The following is an 18186-nucleotide window of genomic DNA, read 5'->3' as shown; positions in this document are numbered from 1 at the left end:
GCCAAGACCATGCCGTGAAACGGTCTCTTGATTTTTTTCTCCTTTTTTTTTTTTTTTCTTATAGGCTGTAGAATAGTTTCCTGCCCAGCCTGGGTTACAGTCAGGATGGGGAGCTTTACCCCACTAGCTGTCTAGGATGGCTGCTCTGGACCAGAGGCATGCTCAGCTCATTTGTTATTTGCCAGTGGCCACCAGACTTTTCCAAAATATGCTTTATCGAGTGTGAGGCTTTTGTTATGCCATGGCGTACATACTGGTCTCTGGAGAAGGATTAGTGATTACAGGCAGTCCGGTGCCTTTCTCGACCTCGTATTTCAACAGGAACTGAAACAAGCTTCTTTTTCTCCTGGAGGAATAAACCCACCCCCAAACAAAAAAGCAACCTGTCATTTCCCCATATTCTGGAGAAGGGCCATTGCCACGTTGTGCAACATGAACCCTCCTCCCCACACACTAGCTTTGAAGTGGGGATGACCTGAGAGCTGGAGTCCGGTGTTTCTTGACCAGGCTCTCCGGGAGCAGAGGGCTTTGTGCTGGGATGCTGCAAGCAGCACACAGGTGGGCCCAGGAGCTGCTGAAGAGAAATCCCACCAGTGGCAAGGCACAGCGGTGTAAATCAGAAACCCTGGGTTAGCCTCTTCAGGATGGCGGGGGGCAGCCTGGCAATGGGAACTGGCCCGGTGCTGAGGCTTGATCTCATAACTTTGGGGAAAATATGTCCAGGCAGTGTTACTTTTCTGTGTTGCGCTTTTGGATGAGGTATGAATTCCCCAGACAGGCCGGGGGACTGCGGCTCCCACTGGCACCAGTGTGATGTGTACATCAGTCACGTAACAGGGAGACGGCGGTGGAGTCCTCTCTCCCATGCCCCATGCAGTCACGGAATCACAGACTGGTAGGGGTTGGAAGGGACCTCTGGAGATCATCTAGTCCTGCTAGAGCAGGATCACCTGGAGCAGGTTGCACAGGATCGCGTCCAGGTGGGTTTTGAATATCTCCAGAGAAGGAGACTCCACAACCTCTCTGGGCAGCCTCTTCCAGTGCTCTGTCAACTTCACAGTAAAGAAGTCCTGTCCCATGGGTGTCTGTCCTGTCACCAACACCAGGCTCTCCCATTCCTGGCTGCTTTTGTAGGGCTCAGCTTTACACCTGCTGCTTAGCTAAAGTGTAAGCTACCAGCTAAGTAAAACTGGAGCCCAGGGGCAGCCTCTAGTTGTCCTGTCCCATAAACCTCCTTGTCCAGGAGCCCAGGCGCAGGAGTGTGTGTCTCTACGTGGGCAAGCAGTGTGATCAGGCACAGTTAGTTTTTTCCACAGCCTGTGGGTGGAGGATATTTGAACGCGTTAAGAACATATTGATTTTACAGTGACAAGTTGGGAAAATGGCAGGAATTAATTTCATTTCATTTCATTTTTTTTTTATGAGTTACCTGCCCTAGCCAGCAGTTAAAAGATCCAGCTTTTAAAAGTTATTTGGTGCCTAAAATTTTACATAATATAATTTTCAATATGACCCCCACCCCAGCCTCTTTTTCAGTTCAAGACAGGGGTGGCATTTTCCTTGCATTTGGGGGTGGTCAAGCTCAGTCCCACTGTCCTGCTGCCCTGGTCACCAGGCATTGGAGCTGGGCTTTAGTAGGGCAGGGGGCTGCTGACCTGTGTGGTTACTTCTGGGGGGTATCTTCAAGCCTGTGGTCAGGGAAGGCAGCAGCAAAACCTTTGCTGTTCAGTCCTCGGGCTCCTGCGAGGCTTCATGTGAAGAGGAGAAAGGCGAAAGGGGGCCAGTCCCTTTCAGAAAGTTAGAGATACTGATCTGAGATGTTGCGCATCTCCACATGGGTGCACCTGTGTCAGGGCATCTGGGGGAGAATTGCGCTTTGGTGGTTTTTGTGACTTAAACACACCGTTGGTATCCACGTTGTGACAGATACCGGTGAGTAAATACGTTGCTGATGGCGTTTTGAGTTTGTGAGTCTCTGGACCTCAACTCTAAGTAGAAGTAACTTGTAATCTTGGTAAAACTTTCCAAAATTTCTTCCCTCTCTGGAAGGAAGGGAAGGGTGCTTCACTGACCCTGGGCAGAGGTGTCAGCAGCACCTTCTGGTTGTTCTGGCCAAAGTCCCTGGGACAGGCTGACGCACGGCTCATCGAATGACGGCAAAGCAATTTCCCACCGTCCAATTCTATCGATAGAGGCAAATTCCCTGGGGGGGGGTGAAACGCGATTGCTGCAAACAAGGGCTTGTTTTGGCTGTGTGCATCACATGGGCAAGCAGCAGCAAGGCTGCAGGCTGGAGACATTTTCCCTTATGGTGCAGGCACTGTCCCTTCCTACATGGAGGTAAATGAGATTGCACCTGCGCAGCACTTCACAGAGGAGCCTTTGCTCTTCCTCCTCCCTCTGGTCCCCAAGGCCCACGTACTTATCATGATGGAGCCCCTGTGGTGGGCAGTTGTTATATTGCCTCTGTTGTTAACTTGCCCTGACTTACATCTCATACCCAAATCTGTCATCTTTTTCCTCCACACCTATCACATTTTTCCCCACACCCCTGTGCTTTTGAGGTCAAACACAGCCGCGCAATAAGGCTTCTTCTCCCTGTAGGAGAGCTTTGACATACGGTTGTACTGGGAAGTGGCATAAGCTCTATCATTATAACTTATGCCGATTTAAAATATCTACCTCAGAGCTTTTATCAGCATAAGCCTCTTAATAAAGAGGGAGAAAATCATATGCTCTCCTGGCAGAGCTATACCAATGATGTAACTAGACCTAAGGGCACATTTACTTTAAAGTGGGTTGGTTTAACACAGTATGTGATTTCAGTTAAATCTTCCAAAGTATGTGAGGACACTTCTATTTATGTTCCATTTGCACTAATTTTAATTTATATTAAGTCCACCAGGATCAGGTTTGAGCTAAGTTGAACACAGTGTTACTTTTCACACTGCTTTGGATGGATTAGAAGCAATAGAGCTAAATCATCACAGTACCTTGTGAGAACAATTTCACTGATAGAAAGATGCTCATGTTTTTAAACTACATTTATCAAAACAACCTGCAGACACAGGCACACTTTCATCAACGTGGCCACGTCCACCTATCACCCAAATGGTTTTTAAACTGGAATAATCATGCTTGCAAAATGGGCTGCTCTGGTTTAATTTAGCCTAACTGGTTTTGATTTAGGTGGGGCAACGCTGGTTGCTTATACGTAGACGAGACCTAAGAGACCTCCCAGCAGTGGGTGAGTACTGTAACCCTGCTGTTACACAAGTCCTGCCAGAAGTCCTTCTCCCTGCAGAAATCCTGTGGCTCGTGTCCATGATAGCTCTCGCTTCTGGTTCCCGGGGCCTCGTGCCCCTTGTTGATGTGCTGGCCAGGAGGTCCACATCAGAGGGACATTGATTGGTCATCCAGTTTCACCCAGGTACCCCTGCAGCAGGGGAGATAGCCGGGAAGATGGGGGCAAGGGGCGACTCTGTCCTGCTCGGAGTCTGCTCCCAAATCCCACCATGGACACCAGTGGTACATGTCCTCCTGGGCCCCCTGAGAACACCAGTGTCCCTGTGTCACCTGGACATGCTTGCACTCTGAGGACTCCAGTTTTTGGATAATCTCTGGAGAAAGCCAAAAGCCCACAGGCAGGTGCCGTACCCTTGCCAGTGCTTAGAGACTAACCAGCAATCAGCTCGAGAGCTTTCTGGCAGCTCCTGGGAGGTAGGCGCTGGTAATTAAACCTCACACTTTGGAAGGGCAACTCAGGTCTGGCTTTGCCCAGCAGAAAGCTGAATCTGTGTCACAGTGAGATGCTGTAGCTGTCAGCATGATCAGACGAACGGGCTGGGCTACCCACGGGCACGGGCCATCCTCATTGACCATTGCTAGCTTTGCTGCAGCCAGGGAAGGAGACGTTATGGTGGTGCAGAAGCCTGAGCTTTCACTGTGCTTTTGCTGTTAACAAAAGCCATAGGCATGCTACCCTGTGTGAAGCAGTGTGTCTCCTCTCAGAAACTTCCATATATACAGCTCTATTTATTTCAATCAAATGAAAAAATTGGTCACACACCTAGAAGTACTCTACCCAAACAAATTGGAAGTGAAGGCTCTTCATTGAAAGAAAGAGTAGGGAAAATGGCTTTGTGACCTCTTTGAATGCATGAATTTTATTTTAGTGGCCTTTTCTTTCTCTTCTACCTCATATCCCCCCTCCTCCTATAACACATCTCAGGACTTGTCACATCGATCTTTTTCATTTTGTGGTGGAGGACTCTTGGTCCTTCAGGTCTCACTTGCTGACCGAAAGCTCAGTGCTAGTAAACCTTTAGCAGCTTTTCTCCCAGGTGTTTCTCAACCACATGAGTTAAGGTGAAGTGCACAGGACAAACAACAGAAAGAACACTGAGCTTAACAGAACTTGGCTGTTTTATTGCCAGTATCTCCAGTGACATTATCTCACTAATTCTCCCTGTCTCCAGAGTATTCCAAGGGGGGAAAAATGAATGGGTGAGTCCTGAACAAAAGTGCTCCAACCCAATCTATTTTTCTTTTGCAGGTCACCTTTAATCTCCTCCAGGGTGGAAATTCCTCTTCTTTTCTTGTACTTATTTTCAGTTTTGTTCTTACTATATTTCTTTTACATTTTTTGTTCCTCCACCACATTCTGCTTTGTTTCCACTGCTGGCAGTGAAAGTGATTTAAAAATACCCAGTCTTTGAAACAAGTGATCTCCAGATGAAATTGCTCCCAAGGGCTCCTAGCAGCTGCATGGGCAAGTGGCATAAATGTAGATTTAAAACCAGTGGGTGAAGGTAACTGTAAATAAAAATGCTAGCTGTGGAAAGTATTGGACAGGTTTCCGGGGGAAGGAAAGGAAGCTGTGTGTCCTGGGAGTATGGCTGGCAGCCTGTGGAGAACTATCAATGTGTGGGGCAAGACGTCTCCCTATGCTGTAGGACTGGCTCGTCCCACCTTGACTGGGAGCGATTGCACAAGGTGCCCAAGATCGGGAGGAGCTCAGGTTCTGGCAGCTTTCCTGGGGAGAAGAGGCCAGCGATGCTGGGCAGTGATTACGTTACCGGGTATTAACAGCCCAGTCACTGCTGACGAAGCAATCCTAGACCCCACCAGGGGAGTTTTCAACAGGCCACGTGCGTTGGGAGTCCTGTATAGCACCTGTGGGTGGAAGCTGGGAGGACTGAGCACAGGAATTGTCCTGCCTTACTCTGGTCTTACACATTTTCCCTGTCCATACCCTCCTGACCACTGTTTGGGGGAGGAGGGCTTGGGTGGCAGGAGTCAGACCAGACCTGAGCTCTGAGCCTGCTGAGGGAGGAAGGAGGCAAGCCAGCTTGGTCCCCACCACAGGCTGGCAGGATCGCTGAGGTTGCAGAGGAGAAGACCATGCCTTAGACTGGGCTCAAAAAAGCAATGCCTGCCATCACCTGCTGTGCTGGCCACCATTGCTTCCCTTTGGAGGTGGTGGGCTTGGTGGGCTTAGTCAGAGCCAGGCAGCCTCACAGCTAGTAGCAGCTCTTTTCAGTGAGTGCAGCCCTATTCCTCTTTGCAAATTATCCTCGGGTGATTATACTTCTGCTTATTTTATAATGATTGTGCTAATGATTTTTGCAAATGAATTTTAAACCAAGAGATGGCTAGCCTGATTATTTGGCTGCTTTTACTGCTGTCATTGCATCCAATAGCTGTTATTCAGAAAACATTCTTTGCACTTGTGTTTACTCACCTAGATTATATGGTGGGGTTGGGCTCTTTTGCTGGATACTTCCCAAGCCACCAAAGGCTTTGGAGGTGGCAGCCCAAACGCTTCAAATGCAAATATTCAAGCCAGCGAGTATTTGCCTGAGTATCTGCCAAGTTCCCATTTTCTGGGAACACGCTGGTGAATCAAAATTTAGTCTCATGAATGTTTATGGACAGCAACCAAGAGAACAGCTCCAAATCCCACCCTTCCAAACAAATTCTGCTTTGCTCCTAAGGCACGTTCCCAAATTCATTTGGGCTTACCAGTCCATGTCTAGTTCTAGCCAAGTGTGAAATATCCATGCACTGTCTTCTTTTCCTGGTCCCACTTTCTTCTGGGAAACGAAAGGGTTGCTCAGACTGATGCTGAGAGACATTCATGCTCCTCAGTGCCTTCAACACTCACTACCCGTTTCTTCTGCCTCTAACTCACACAACTAAAGTTATACAGAAAACACATGTTGCTTTCAAATTCAGTTCTTCCCCTTCAGTGGCAATGGCTGCTTTCTGGCCTGTTTTCTCTGCAGGCCAGCAGTGCATGAGGTGGGGAGATGGTTTGCTGTGCTTCCAGTGAAAGGAGTGAATGTCTTTGCCTATGGCAAAACCCCCTGGTGTTTCCAGTCAATTCGCTGCAGTTCTCAGGTGTTCCTCAGCCAGGGCTGTGTGTGGAGCTGTGAAAACGCGTATAAGAGGCTGGTTCCCTCAGGCCTGAGACCTGCACCTACCCTGCAAGCAAACTGCTACCATCTCGCTCTGTCTTTTTATTTTAGGAGGTGTCACATCAGCAATGGGGCTTGAGGAGAGATTGAAGACCAAGAGGCAATAGTGATGGACAGGCTAACGCCAGGCACGGCGTGCTCAGGAAAGGATGAGTTATGATATCTTGGTAGCTGAAGTTTCATTCCTTTTGACAAAAGGAGGCCAGGGGCTTTGCTGCTGGCTCCCCACTGAAACTACCATCTGCAGGTACCTGCTCTAATGTGGTTTGTTTGGCCAAAGCAAATCTGACCCGGGAACACGGCATTACATTCAAAAAGCCCTTTCCCAGCTTGGGCTCCGTGGCAGCTGCAAAGCAAGCCTGGCCGATGAGGGAGAGCTGAGCCTCCTACGTGGTCCAGCACATCCAGGGCTGTGCGCGCGCACTCCCCAGGAGATGGGGGACGCACCCCTCTGCCAGCCCCGCTTTCAGCTTTCACCAAGAGATGTGGAGAAGCTCACCGAAACGCTGCGAGCCTTCGCTCACCGGGCAGGGACTTGATCTTGCTCCTGCGGGACTCAGCTGGCAGCAATTGCAGCAGAGCCCCATGGCATGACGGGCGATAGTGATTTCCCTCTTCTGCATGACATGCTCCCTGTCCTTGCAGGTCTGGCCAGTGCAGTCTGCGCTCACTTGCATAAATGCAGAATGGGTTTTCTAGGGAGTGAGGGCAGCGCAACATTTTCACTGGCTGTTTTTTATCCCAGACAAGAGTCTAAAGGAAAGATTTGTGAGGCAGATGTAGTTTACCTCTCTTTTAACTTTATTAGCTGCTAAATAAGAAGTACTTAAGCTCACAGAGCGACATGGGGAACACTGGCTTCCTGGCAGAGGAGAGGGATCAGGGTGCTCTGTCAGACCCATGGCTCACTCTCAGAGTGGATTCCCACTCACAGCATTTCCTTCAGCTCAGAGAGGATGCCTTTTTGTCAGGATGCCTCCAGCCTGCACACGATCCTCCCACTCATCTCGCAAACCCTCCTGGGTTTACCCAGCAAAAATAATTTTCTTTCTCCGTTTTCCCTCTTGCCAGCCCTCCTGCCACCATCTTTCTCCTTTAATGGCCGAAATAACCTGGTGGGGGTCTTACTGCCTCCTCTATGCTCCTCTAGTGCCTGCTTAGCCTGAAACGTGATCTTTAAACATAGCCCATTGGCAGGATATTAGCACAGACGTAGATGGAACCACAAGCAGCAACCTCAGCAAAGATGTAAGGCAGCATGTTTTCCCTCCAATCCGTTTGGGTTAAGGGCTTTGGCAGGTGAGCTGCATTAGGTTTGGCTGTGAGGGGTTATAGGTGTGATTGCCTGCTCTAAAGAGACACGAGGGACCTTTAAAGAAGGTGAGTTTTGCTAACGAGGAATAAAACGTGTGGGATTGCCGGGGTACCCTCAGCCCACCTGAGCACTTGGGGAGCTGGTGCAGGGTTATGGATGGGGTGAAGCAAGCCCTTGTGTACCGGCTGGGGGGTACGGGGGGAATCCAGGTCACTGGTCGCGTTGTTTCCACAGTCCTGAAAGCCGCTAAGTGTACTTTTATCGCTAATTTAAGCATACCTAGCTCTGCTTTCACGCAAAGAGAGGAGCTGGTAGGTGAGAAGCTGTCATTTTTGCCAGTGATCTCTGGGCAGAATTATACTTTAATTCACTTGGGCTCCTTCCCTTGCACCTCTGAAAACGCTGCCGCTAACAAGGCGATGCTTGCAGAGCTGGCAGCTCCCACACGCTGACTTTGAGAGAGACTTCTCCACGCTCCCAGTGGATGCAAATTGTCTTGGGCCACAGAAAGAAAAAGAAAAGGGAAATAAAGGCTCCACGCGACCCCTTTGAGAGCCAATGACAGGATTTACACGCTAAGCTACTGGTCGTTCGTATGTGGCTCCTTTCCTTGGCTGGTGGCCAGTACCTGACACTTGAAATGAGAAGTATCCCTCTTCCTCTGCCTTCCCCCTCCACCCCAAAAGCCTGACCCACAGCCAGTAGTGCACCTGACAGATGACACTGTGGTGTCCTTTGGGACAATTCCTCCTGAGCCCTGCCTGCCCTGTTCCCCCTTCGCAGGGCTGCGCTGTTGCGAGCCCGTCCCTGTGCAAGGGCTGTGTGGGGCAGGGCTGTGTGAAAGCAGGAGAGGCTCATGGACAGAGACCCAACAACCTCCCTGCCACGCATGGCGTGCTGGACCTCTGCATCCTCTGCACAGCTGCAGCCAGCCCTACTCGTGGAGAAGATGGAGACCACTGTCCAGCTGCAAACATGGAGGGCAAGGGGTATGCACAGTGCCTTTAGCACAGCCTCTTACGTACTGCTGCAGCCATCCTTGCAGGAACTGCTGCAGGAACATGGGTGCAACCAATTCCATGCAGCCCACTCACCTGCTGCCTCCTCCATTTTTTGGTGCCAGGCCCTCTGCCCGCACTCCTGCCCTCCCTCCTGTCCATGCCCTTGGAGCCTCTTCTCTCCCAGCAACGTGTGTTTTTCCAGCGGCTCTGGGCACCCCCCGCCCCACACCCACGACATGCAGGGTGTTGATTTGAGTGGACATGAGCTCAAAGCTCATTAAGGGCTCATCGATACGGGCAATGAGGAACTGTATGGGGTGAGGCGGGGGGGCTCATAGCTCCCCTCTGCGGGTGGGAGCAGGTCAGTATGTGCCTCCCTGGGCTGGTGTCTCCGTGAGCAGCTCTGCACACCCCAAGGACCCGCATCTGGCCAGCACTGTGAGGTAGGTGCGTCCACTGGGACAGCAGTGCCTGGTTTTGGGGACGTGAGCGCTGGGGTAGGAGAAGGGAGCGTTGCAGCGGTGGTGGGGAAGAGCCACCTGCCCGCATGAACATCCCTGGGGAAGGGCCGCTGTGGGTGCTGAGCACCTGGGTTGGATGTGGGCTGAGAGGCTCAGCACCCTGAGGGCAAGGCAGGATGAAGGACGGTTTCTGCCTCCCAAAAGGTGCTGGAGAGGTGAGCAAATGGGGGCAGAGATGCCTGCCTGGTGCTCAACTGGGGCAGTGTGAAGTGGGCACACTGCCCAAAGCAGGAGCAGTTGTCTGTGCTTTACAGTCAGCTGCACCACTGCCTAAATTTCTTCTGCTGGGGTGTTTCAGGGGGATATGTCTGTGCCCTTCCTTCCTATCTACCTCCAAGAGACTCTGACCCTGAAGGAGGTGCCTCACTCCCTAGGTGCAGCCCTCCCCATCACTCCTCTGTCTCTACAGCACTGGAGAACTGGCCGAACTCATCTGCCCCCTCCCTCCCCTCCTACCTTCTCCCAACTCCCTACCTCCTGTGAGTACTGCTTGGAGGAAGAGACAGCCACAGCCTGGCTGTGAAAGGCTGCTCCGTTCACTGGTGACCTTGCTGTGGTTGTCTCCACAGCCTGTCTGGTGGAGACCTCTGGCATATTTCGTTTTGGTTCTCTTCTTTCCAAGAGAAGCTCTGCCACAGTTTGGGATTTTGTGCTGAGGAGAACAAAAATCAGGCCAATGACATGCAGCTGCAAATGTGTTGTCTTCTGGAAAAACTTAATGGGCACAAGGAGCAAATGAGTAATGTCCTTACACTGAGGATGGGCATCCCCGTGGCACTGGGTCCCGTTCGCCAGGGATACAGCAAGTGACAGCTGTGTCTGGCTCCTGTGGAGATGCTCGTGTAGTAAAGGCTGTGCCCAGCCCTGGAGGCTCAGGGTCTGCACCCTGGTACGGACTGGCCGTGTGAGCTGTGGCTTGGGTCTCCAGCTGAGGCAAGGGAACAACAGCCTTTCCTTCACCTGCCTTATCTCCTGATATCACAAGCCCCGGGGGAAGAGCTGCTCGTTCTGCACTGCTGCATAGCACTTAACACAAGAAGTAGGGAGAGGAGAAGGAAGATCTGAGTGTTAAAGTAGCAGAGGTAATACTGCCCGGCTAGTTGCAGGCTGATCCTAGACAGCAGGGGATGCGTAATGAGCACGTTTTCTGGGATATTTCAAGGAAAACCTCAGCCAAGGGGCTGCTGGCTAACAATGCTCGTGCGTGGTTCCTGTGGAGGGAGCTGGATCTGCCATTCTCTGTTTTCCACCCCAAAAAAGCACATGAACAAGTGGAGCCTCGCAGCAGCCTCGGGGCTCTGGGGTATGATTATCTCTCTGTTTTCATGGAGAAGGAGAACAAACAGTTTGGCATCTGAAAGTGGGACACAGATTTCCTCTCTGGCTTGGCTGTGCTGCAGGAGGAAAACAATGTTGTCCTCTCCATGGTGAGGCTCTGGTCTTTCTCAGAGCTGAATATGCGTGCCAGAGTGGTGCCAGGCAGTTTCACAGGTGCCACATTTTGGATGAGTTCTTGGTGACTTGATGCAGCACTTGGTAGCTGCTGTGACCCTGCCCAGAAGGAGCAGGGAGAAGGTCTGCGTTGTGTATCCTCCATCTCCCATCTATCTTTCCCTTTGTGCTTTCAGCCGGACACAGTAGCAGAGATTTTTGAGCATGTTCAGGGGTTTTACCTGCTTGTCTTATTCCAAGAACAGCCCGTGCTGACTGGCATGGAGTGAGCTGGACTCATTGATGCCCTGCAGATGGGCCGTGTCCCTGGCCGTGAGCTTCCTGGCCATAGGGGACACGCGCAGTGGCCAGTCCTTTGCTCCTCTGCCACACAAAGTGAGGAGAGATCACTCTCCTGCCATGCTGGGCACTTCAGGGCAGTCTTAGAATCATTCTCATGCTTGTTTCTGCTCTTTCCTTGTTTTTTTTTTTTTTTATTTTTTCACTTTATTGAATTGTGGCAACAAAGTCCAAGATGACTTTCTCAGGTGAAGGTTATGATTTTCCATTGCAAGACCAAATTTGCTCAATTTGCTCTGTTCAGTGACTTCATAAAAAAAAGAAAGAAACAAACAAAACCCCAAAACATATCAAGCCCAATACAGCAAATAACCATTGACATTACTTGCAGGTCTACATGTATGAAGTTGTTATTTCCCCCCTTCACACATAGCACAGCCATGCCTCTGCACAGCTGTGGTTTAACCCAGCAGGCAGCTAAAACAACCACACAGCCATTTGCTCACTCCCCACCCTCAGTGGGATGGGGGAGAGAATCAGAAAAAAAAGACAGTTTAATATGACAGAAAAGAAAGATAATAATAATAATAGCAGTAGTAGTAGTAGAAGAAGAATATACAAAACAAGTGATGCACAGCTCACCACCCACAGACCAACGATGCCCAGCTAGTTCCTGAGCTGGGGTCCAAACCCCCAGCCAGCTTGCCCCCCAGTTATATACTGAACATGACATCATATGGTATGGAATATCTCTTTGGTCAGTTGAGGTCAGCTGTCCTGGCTGTGTCCCCTCCCAACTTCTTGGGCATCCCCAGCCCTCCTCACTGGCGGGGTGGTGTGAGAAGCTGAAAAGTCCTTGACTTGGTGTAAACATTGCCTAGCAACAACCAAAACATCAGTGTGTTATCAACATTATTCTCATCCTAAATCCAAAACACAGCACTATACCAGCTGCAAGGAAGAAAATTAACTCTATCCCAGCTGAAACCAGGACAACAGTACTTATGACTCCTGGTGAGATGGGGAAATTTACCTCTGTGAAGGCCATGGTCCCACTGAAGATGTTGCTGCAGCTCAGGGTTTGAGCTAAAATCTTAGCAGTTTTGGTAAGGTAGTGGCTGGGGGGAGCAGTAACTCACACTGCATCGGCTGAGCTGTGACACTGCAGCCTCTCTGGGGGAAAGAGAGAAGGGGCCAGCGCCGATGCCTGCCCACGCTGTGGTGGCAGTGCCTGGGCTGTAATGAAAGGGAATGGGAGGTATAAGGCAAGTGAGAAATTCCAGCTGAAATTGCCCTGTATTCATTTTTAGGCACTTCTGCCCCTGCGATGTTCTCGCTGAAGTCACTGGAAGGTTTTTTTCCTTAGCCTCCCTGGAGTGGGATTGTTCCTTAGCAAGGAACAAGGCAGGTAGAAGAGACCAATGAATATTATTCCTGGGCTGTGCAAACAGAAAAAAAAAAAAAAAAAGTGGAGAAATACGTGCAAAACAGCAGCTTCTGTCCTAGAGGAGAAATAGTGAGTCGGGGGTTTTTTTGCTCAGCAGAAGTAATGACACCTGCTTTTCTCTTCATAATGTCCTTGATCCCTCCACCTCTCATGGCAGGTCCCTTAAGGCAGTCTGTCTCCCTAGTCCCCCACACCACCCCATCCTCAGTGCTGCTGCCTGTCTCCCATGTCTCCAGGCTGCCCTCCTAGGAGCTGCCCCCCTCCTCCCTGGCGCCGTGCTGGCGCACAATGCACAACGGGGCGCTCCCGCGGTCACCCACAGCCCTTCCTCAGGAAAAGCACTAACCCGAGTCTCTTCCCTCTCTCCATTTCCTACTTCCCAAGGAACTGGATGTCTTTGAGGGCTGTGCTCCTTTTTCAAGTATGGGTGAAACTCGTCAGTGAGCTCAAAAAGTACCTGGGGTTGGGAATAGAGAGATGGGTCTTTGTACAAGAAAGCTGTGCTAAAAATGTCTGCAGTGCTTCAGGCAGGGCAAAAGAATAACGTAGCAAAACTGTATAAACTACTAGCATCATGAAACTGGCATCCCAGCGTGCCAGCTTGCACTATATAAGAAAAGGAAAATGCTTCTTAATTTAATCAGCACATTTAAAATGGGCAGAAATAGGCCTTTAATCTTTTTAGTACGGTAGTCTCACTGCGGAGGATGGAGACAGGGATGCCTTTAAGCCACTTGTCTGTCTTCTCCAGTCTCGAAGCTGGCAGGGGCTCAGGGAGCTGCCTGTTCTCTGCTCGGAGGCTGCCATGAGGGGAGCGGAGCGCGGATCGGCTTCGATCCTCACGCTGCCGCGGTCGCTCAGGCTGTGTCTGGACGCTCTGCAGAAGCCGAGGCAGAGCCCCGCCGGCTCTCTGCTCCCCGGGGAAGCTTCTCAGGTGCCAGGATGAGCTTTAAATGAGAGTGCTAAAACAGCTCAGAGGCTGCATCATTTGCATCATTCAAAAAAGGCAAAAAAACCCTGCTTTCCTTACAGGCAACGTGAGGTGGCCCCAGCGACCGAGGAGAGAGCAGCAGTGGTGGGTGAAGCACGGTGTGCAGCCAGGAGCAGGATCTGGCCCCACTTCCCCCTGTGGGATGTGGAGCCAGAGGAGATTCAAGTGGGAATCCAGAGCCAGGGAGGGCGTTGCGATAGCTGACCCGAGTCCTCTTGCTTGAATAATCCAAAAATCAAGGTGCCGTTTGGCAAAGTGACCATGTGGTAGGCTGCAGCCAGCGCCAGCAGCTCTTCACCTGTTTTTTTCAGGGCTGTGAGGGACTGCCACAGCCCTCTCGGGATCATGGCCCAGACTGCGAGATGTGTTCTGGCCTCATGTGGGTGTCCTGTTCATTTAACAGTTTATAAAACATGGCCCATGCCTGCCTTGCCCCCTCTGCTCATCTGGATAGGGTTGTGGTGTGGTGCCAACCTCACCTGCCACGTTATCGGGCGTGATATGGGTTGCACGGAGCTGCTGGCAGTGGAGGGAAGTTGGCCAACAGCCACAGGTCAAACCTGGACATCAACAACCCAAATCTCACGCAAGAGGGTGGAAAAGGGGGGGTCGAGGTGGAGGCCACCTGGCAGTTCCTCCACCCAGGAGAGCTGATTTATTTTCTTCTCATGTCCTCTGTAAGCACTAATTTCTCCTGTAACCAAGCAATCACCTCTCTTCAGGGGAAGGGAGATGAAAGGCTGGGTGGCTGCAGTGGTTGCCTCTTGGGCAGCATGTGGAGAGGGCTGTGAAACACAAGCCCCTCTGTCCACCTGACCCAGCTGGGCAGGACAGTGGTGGTCCAGCATCCTCGGGCCAGCGCCCCACCAGCATCCTCAGGCTCCCACGCAGGGGCTTTTCCCCAGTCCCTCTGGCTTTCACTGAAGCGGGAAGCTCAAGCATATGCTGCTGCTGCAGCGAGCAGAAAATGGGCTGAGAGTCTGCTGTGCCCTGATCAGCCGGTCACGGCTCTGAACAAGATGCAAGAGCCTTGGGGCTACTTGGCTGTCATTAAAATGGTGTGGATGGAAGGAAAAGTCTAATTGACTGAACAACAGCCTGAGCCGTGTAATTAAACTAATTGTGGCTCTACCTGCATGGGTCAGAAGTGATTTGTGTGGCTGTTAAAGCACTGACAAATAAGAGGTGGGGAGGTGTGAAAGTATTTCTTACATGCGTTTCCACAGGTAATTTTGCTATTTCATTTCAGGCAATTTTATGCCCTTGAAATTTTTGGTTTCTGTCAAATTTGAGGAGACTGTTAATATTTCACACTGAAGCCGGGGAAAGCAAAAAGGTCGCCGTTGTTAGCAGTTTCAGGCGGCAGTGTTTCAAGTAGAGGTAACACTTTTTCAGGGCTATTTTCTTATTTGAAGTGAAATTCCTCAAAAAAAGGAGGGGAAGATCTGTTTTCAGAATGCATTTCAGCCTGGCTCTACCCCCGCTGGGGACCACGCAATTGTTTTTATTGACTCGAGCAGCAGAAGACCAGGCCTTCTGCACAACTCGGTGAAACTCGGGTCACTACTTTACTGCCAGGGATTTATGACCCTAGCTTTTAGTGATTGTTTTGAAAGTCTTGGCTTTAGAATATGATGTATTTAGAAGAAGCCAAATGAGAAACCTGCTGTAGTGTCATGTTTAAACTCTTTGACCTTGTTTTCAAGTCCTTGCGAAGCAGAGCCCACCTCCAGCTCGTAGCTCTGCCCTTATTGATTATCATTTTAAGTCCTTCGGGTGTTTTGCTGTGCCCAAAGCACCATGTGCTTTTCAGAACAAATAATGTGACATGACAGAGAGCTGCTGAACCGACTCTGCTCTCTCTAGGCTGTCAGCACAGGGCAAAGCCCTGCGCTTGCGCTGGAGGAGACCCATGTGGATAAGTGGAGGGGCTGGTGTATTTTGTCCCAGTAGGACCACTTGTCCAGCGTGTGAGCTGATGTCTAAACATAGCAGTCAAACACTTAGCCTGGAGCAACCGATGCCTGTATTTTTCCTGGTCAGAGCTGCGTGTCCAGGGAAGGACATGGTGCAGCTGGGCTGCAGGACATGCGTGAGCCCTTCTGCCTTAATCATCCATCACTGTAGGAGACAGGACAGTAGGTGGGATGAACCGTCAGTGGGTCCTCTTGACTGTTTTTCTGTTTCTTGACTGTGGAGAGATCTCTATAAATCTAGTTTATTCTTTCTGACCTGGAGATGAAGAACCTCATTTCTCAGGTAAGAAGAAACTGCCAGCACGGTCTGCTGCTCCTCTATCATCCTACCCCAAGCATATGGAAAATGAGGTGTGATCACCCATCTGCAGTATCACTCCAGCAAAAACAGGGGAAAGAGCACAGGGAGAGCAGGATATATACATACTTTTTTTAAGATAGCAGCTTACCTACTGTTTTTTGTCTCAGAAAAAAAAGTGAGTCAAAATGGCTTCTGCTGAGCCTAATTTGTTATGTCTCCAGGCATAGCTAATTATCCTGACTTAGCCCGACTCTGAATTCTTCCCAGGGGTTTTGGTGCTATTTCTTCTGTTTTGATTTATAAATTGTCTTTATTTTACTTTCCTCCTACACATTCTGTACAATCTTTTTGCTCCCTGCCTTACCGAGGAGCCAGAAGCTGGTGTGGCAGTGCTATCACAAGGTCCGGGACGGAAAGGGGATTCGTTAACCAAAGCCTTTCCTTCGGGTGTCCAGCAATGCTTTCTTCTGGCATCTGCCTCATGGGCCATGTGAAACAGTCTCTTCTCCTCAGAAGGTTTTTTTGTGCTGCCACTTAACTTCTGGGCTTACCTGCAGCCATCCTTGGGCTAGAGGGGTTGTGAGGCTCAGGGCTGGCTCCATCACTCAGAGGGCTTTGGTTACAGCCTTCATCCTCCAGCAAGGAATTTTCTGGCTTCTCCACTGACGTATCAGAATGAATTACAGTTATTTTCTGGTTCAGCTATTCCCTTCACAGTTGACACAGTTTTTCTAACCTCAGCGACAAATTCTGTGGGGGAAGGAAATCCATCTTCTGTAATCATGGGGTGTCAATTGTACTAAGCAGGAGACAATACTGCTGTTGAGCCTGGGTTTGGGAGACCATCTCTGTTGAGGACACTTTAGAAATGGTAGCTAATGAGTACCTCAAGAGTCCCACGGGGAAAATGGGTACTGCTTGCTTAGGAGACAAGACTTCCAAGAGTAAGCAGCTCAAGCAAGGCCAGCTTTAAATGCTGGAGCATGACCCCTCTTCCTAGTGTTGCTTTGTTTCCTGACATATCCACTTGGGGGTTTTTTGTTTGTTTGTTTGTTTGTTTTTTAATTTGATTTATGTGTGCATCTGGGAATGTTTTTGTCAACAGACTTCTCTGGGAGATTGTAGCACTGGTCACCCTTATGCCCCTGGTGGAGGCTTAAATTTGACTTTTTGTAAAATGGGCTGAGAACTAGTTGAGAGCCAACGCTATGCCAGTCCCAGACCCTGTCTTCTGCACTGGCCAAGAACAGATGCTGAGGTGTGAGGATAAAACCAGGAAAAGTAGGGAGTGATACTTCCTTGGAAGAGTCCCTCAACCTCCAACAACTTGCAGCTCAGGGATTTCCAGAACTGCAGTGGTAGCTCCTGGTGGATTTTCCTTCCATTATTTTTCCTCTTAATTTCTTTTTTGAAGTCGTAAACTCTTAGCATCCAGCATGTTCTGGGGGGGGGGGCTCTCACTCCATAGCTGTGCATGTTGTGGAGTATCACCGTTTGCTCTTTTTGAACCTACCACCTGCTGTCTTGACTTAATACCCTCGTAGTTCTTGTGTCAGAAATGGTGAATACTCATATTCTATGACACTGATACATTTATAGGCCCCTGTCAGTCACCTCTTCCATACGACGACGGATCCTAGTTCATTTAGCCTTTTCTCACATGGAAATTGTTCCACACTTTTGAGCATCCTTTTGGCTCTCCTCCATGCCTTTTTCTGACTTTGCAATACCTTCTGTAAGAGGAAGGGAGAACTGGACTTATTTTTCAAGTCATGAATACAATATAGACACTGGTGTAATAACGTAGCCTGTTCTCGCTTTCATTCTGAATTGTTTTTGTGTGCTGGTTATATGCTTCTTAGGAACTCAAATCAATGGAAATACTCATTAAATTTTTAGTCAGACTCATCCAATTAATTAATCCTCAGGATTTTGGAGTCCTGACTTAGTGGGATTTCAGTGGTTCACAGGCTGGCTATAGTCACTAGTGAGCATCATCTGAATACAGCTGGCAATGACAATAGCATATGCGACATGGTGTACAAGGAGGTGCTGAGCACATCAGCAGTTTCCTTGCCAGGCATTGTGAGTGTGCAGCCGTGATCACTGTCATGACAGGGGATCAGGGCACGGGATTGCAACGTGGGGCATGTCCATAGCAGAGGTGCTGTTGCAAAGCTGCGCTATCACAGCCATGCACGGCCGGCTGGGCCACACGATCTCTCAGATGGCGCCGTGGCTGGTGCACTCAGGTTTGGGCCCCAGACCCGGGGTATGTGGCATGTCCATCATGCCCTTCTCCACTGTTGCTCAGACATGCTAGATACATTTCTCTGTCTGGACTGCTCTGTGGTGGGTCACCCAGAGGCTGTGACTTCCCTGCATGCATACTGGTTCTGGAGCTTTTCTTGCAGAGCAGGTGTT

At 50.0% G+C, this 18186-nt stretch overlaps 1 protein-coding gene across 1 annotated transcript in view; it reads left to right on the top strand.

Moving 5' to 3' along the window:
- The window catches only part of SLC6A12 (solute carrier family 6 member 12), a 51083-nt gene extending 44500 nt beyond the window's left edge, over positions 1-6583 (top strand). Inside the window, exon 15 of the mRNA XM_054846188.1 lies at positions 6531-6583. Within this exon, the coding sequence (XP_054702163.1) occupies positions 6531-6569 (39 nt within the window). The 3' untranslated portion in view covers positions 6570-6583. The remainder of the gene's footprint in view (positions 1-6530) is intronic.
- Positions 6584-18186: the final 11603 nt, after the last annotated feature.

The sequence above is a fragment of the Grus americana genome, chromosome 1 (assembly GCF_028858705.1).
Source record: "Grus americana isolate bGruAme1 chromosome 1, bGruAme1.mat, whole genome shotgun sequence".
Taxonomy (NCBI): domain Eukaryota; kingdom Metazoa; phylum Chordata; class Aves; order Gruiformes; family Gruidae; genus Grus; species Grus americana.
Note: the sequence above shows the minus strand (reverse complement) of the source record. Positions and strands in the feature narration are given on the sequence as shown.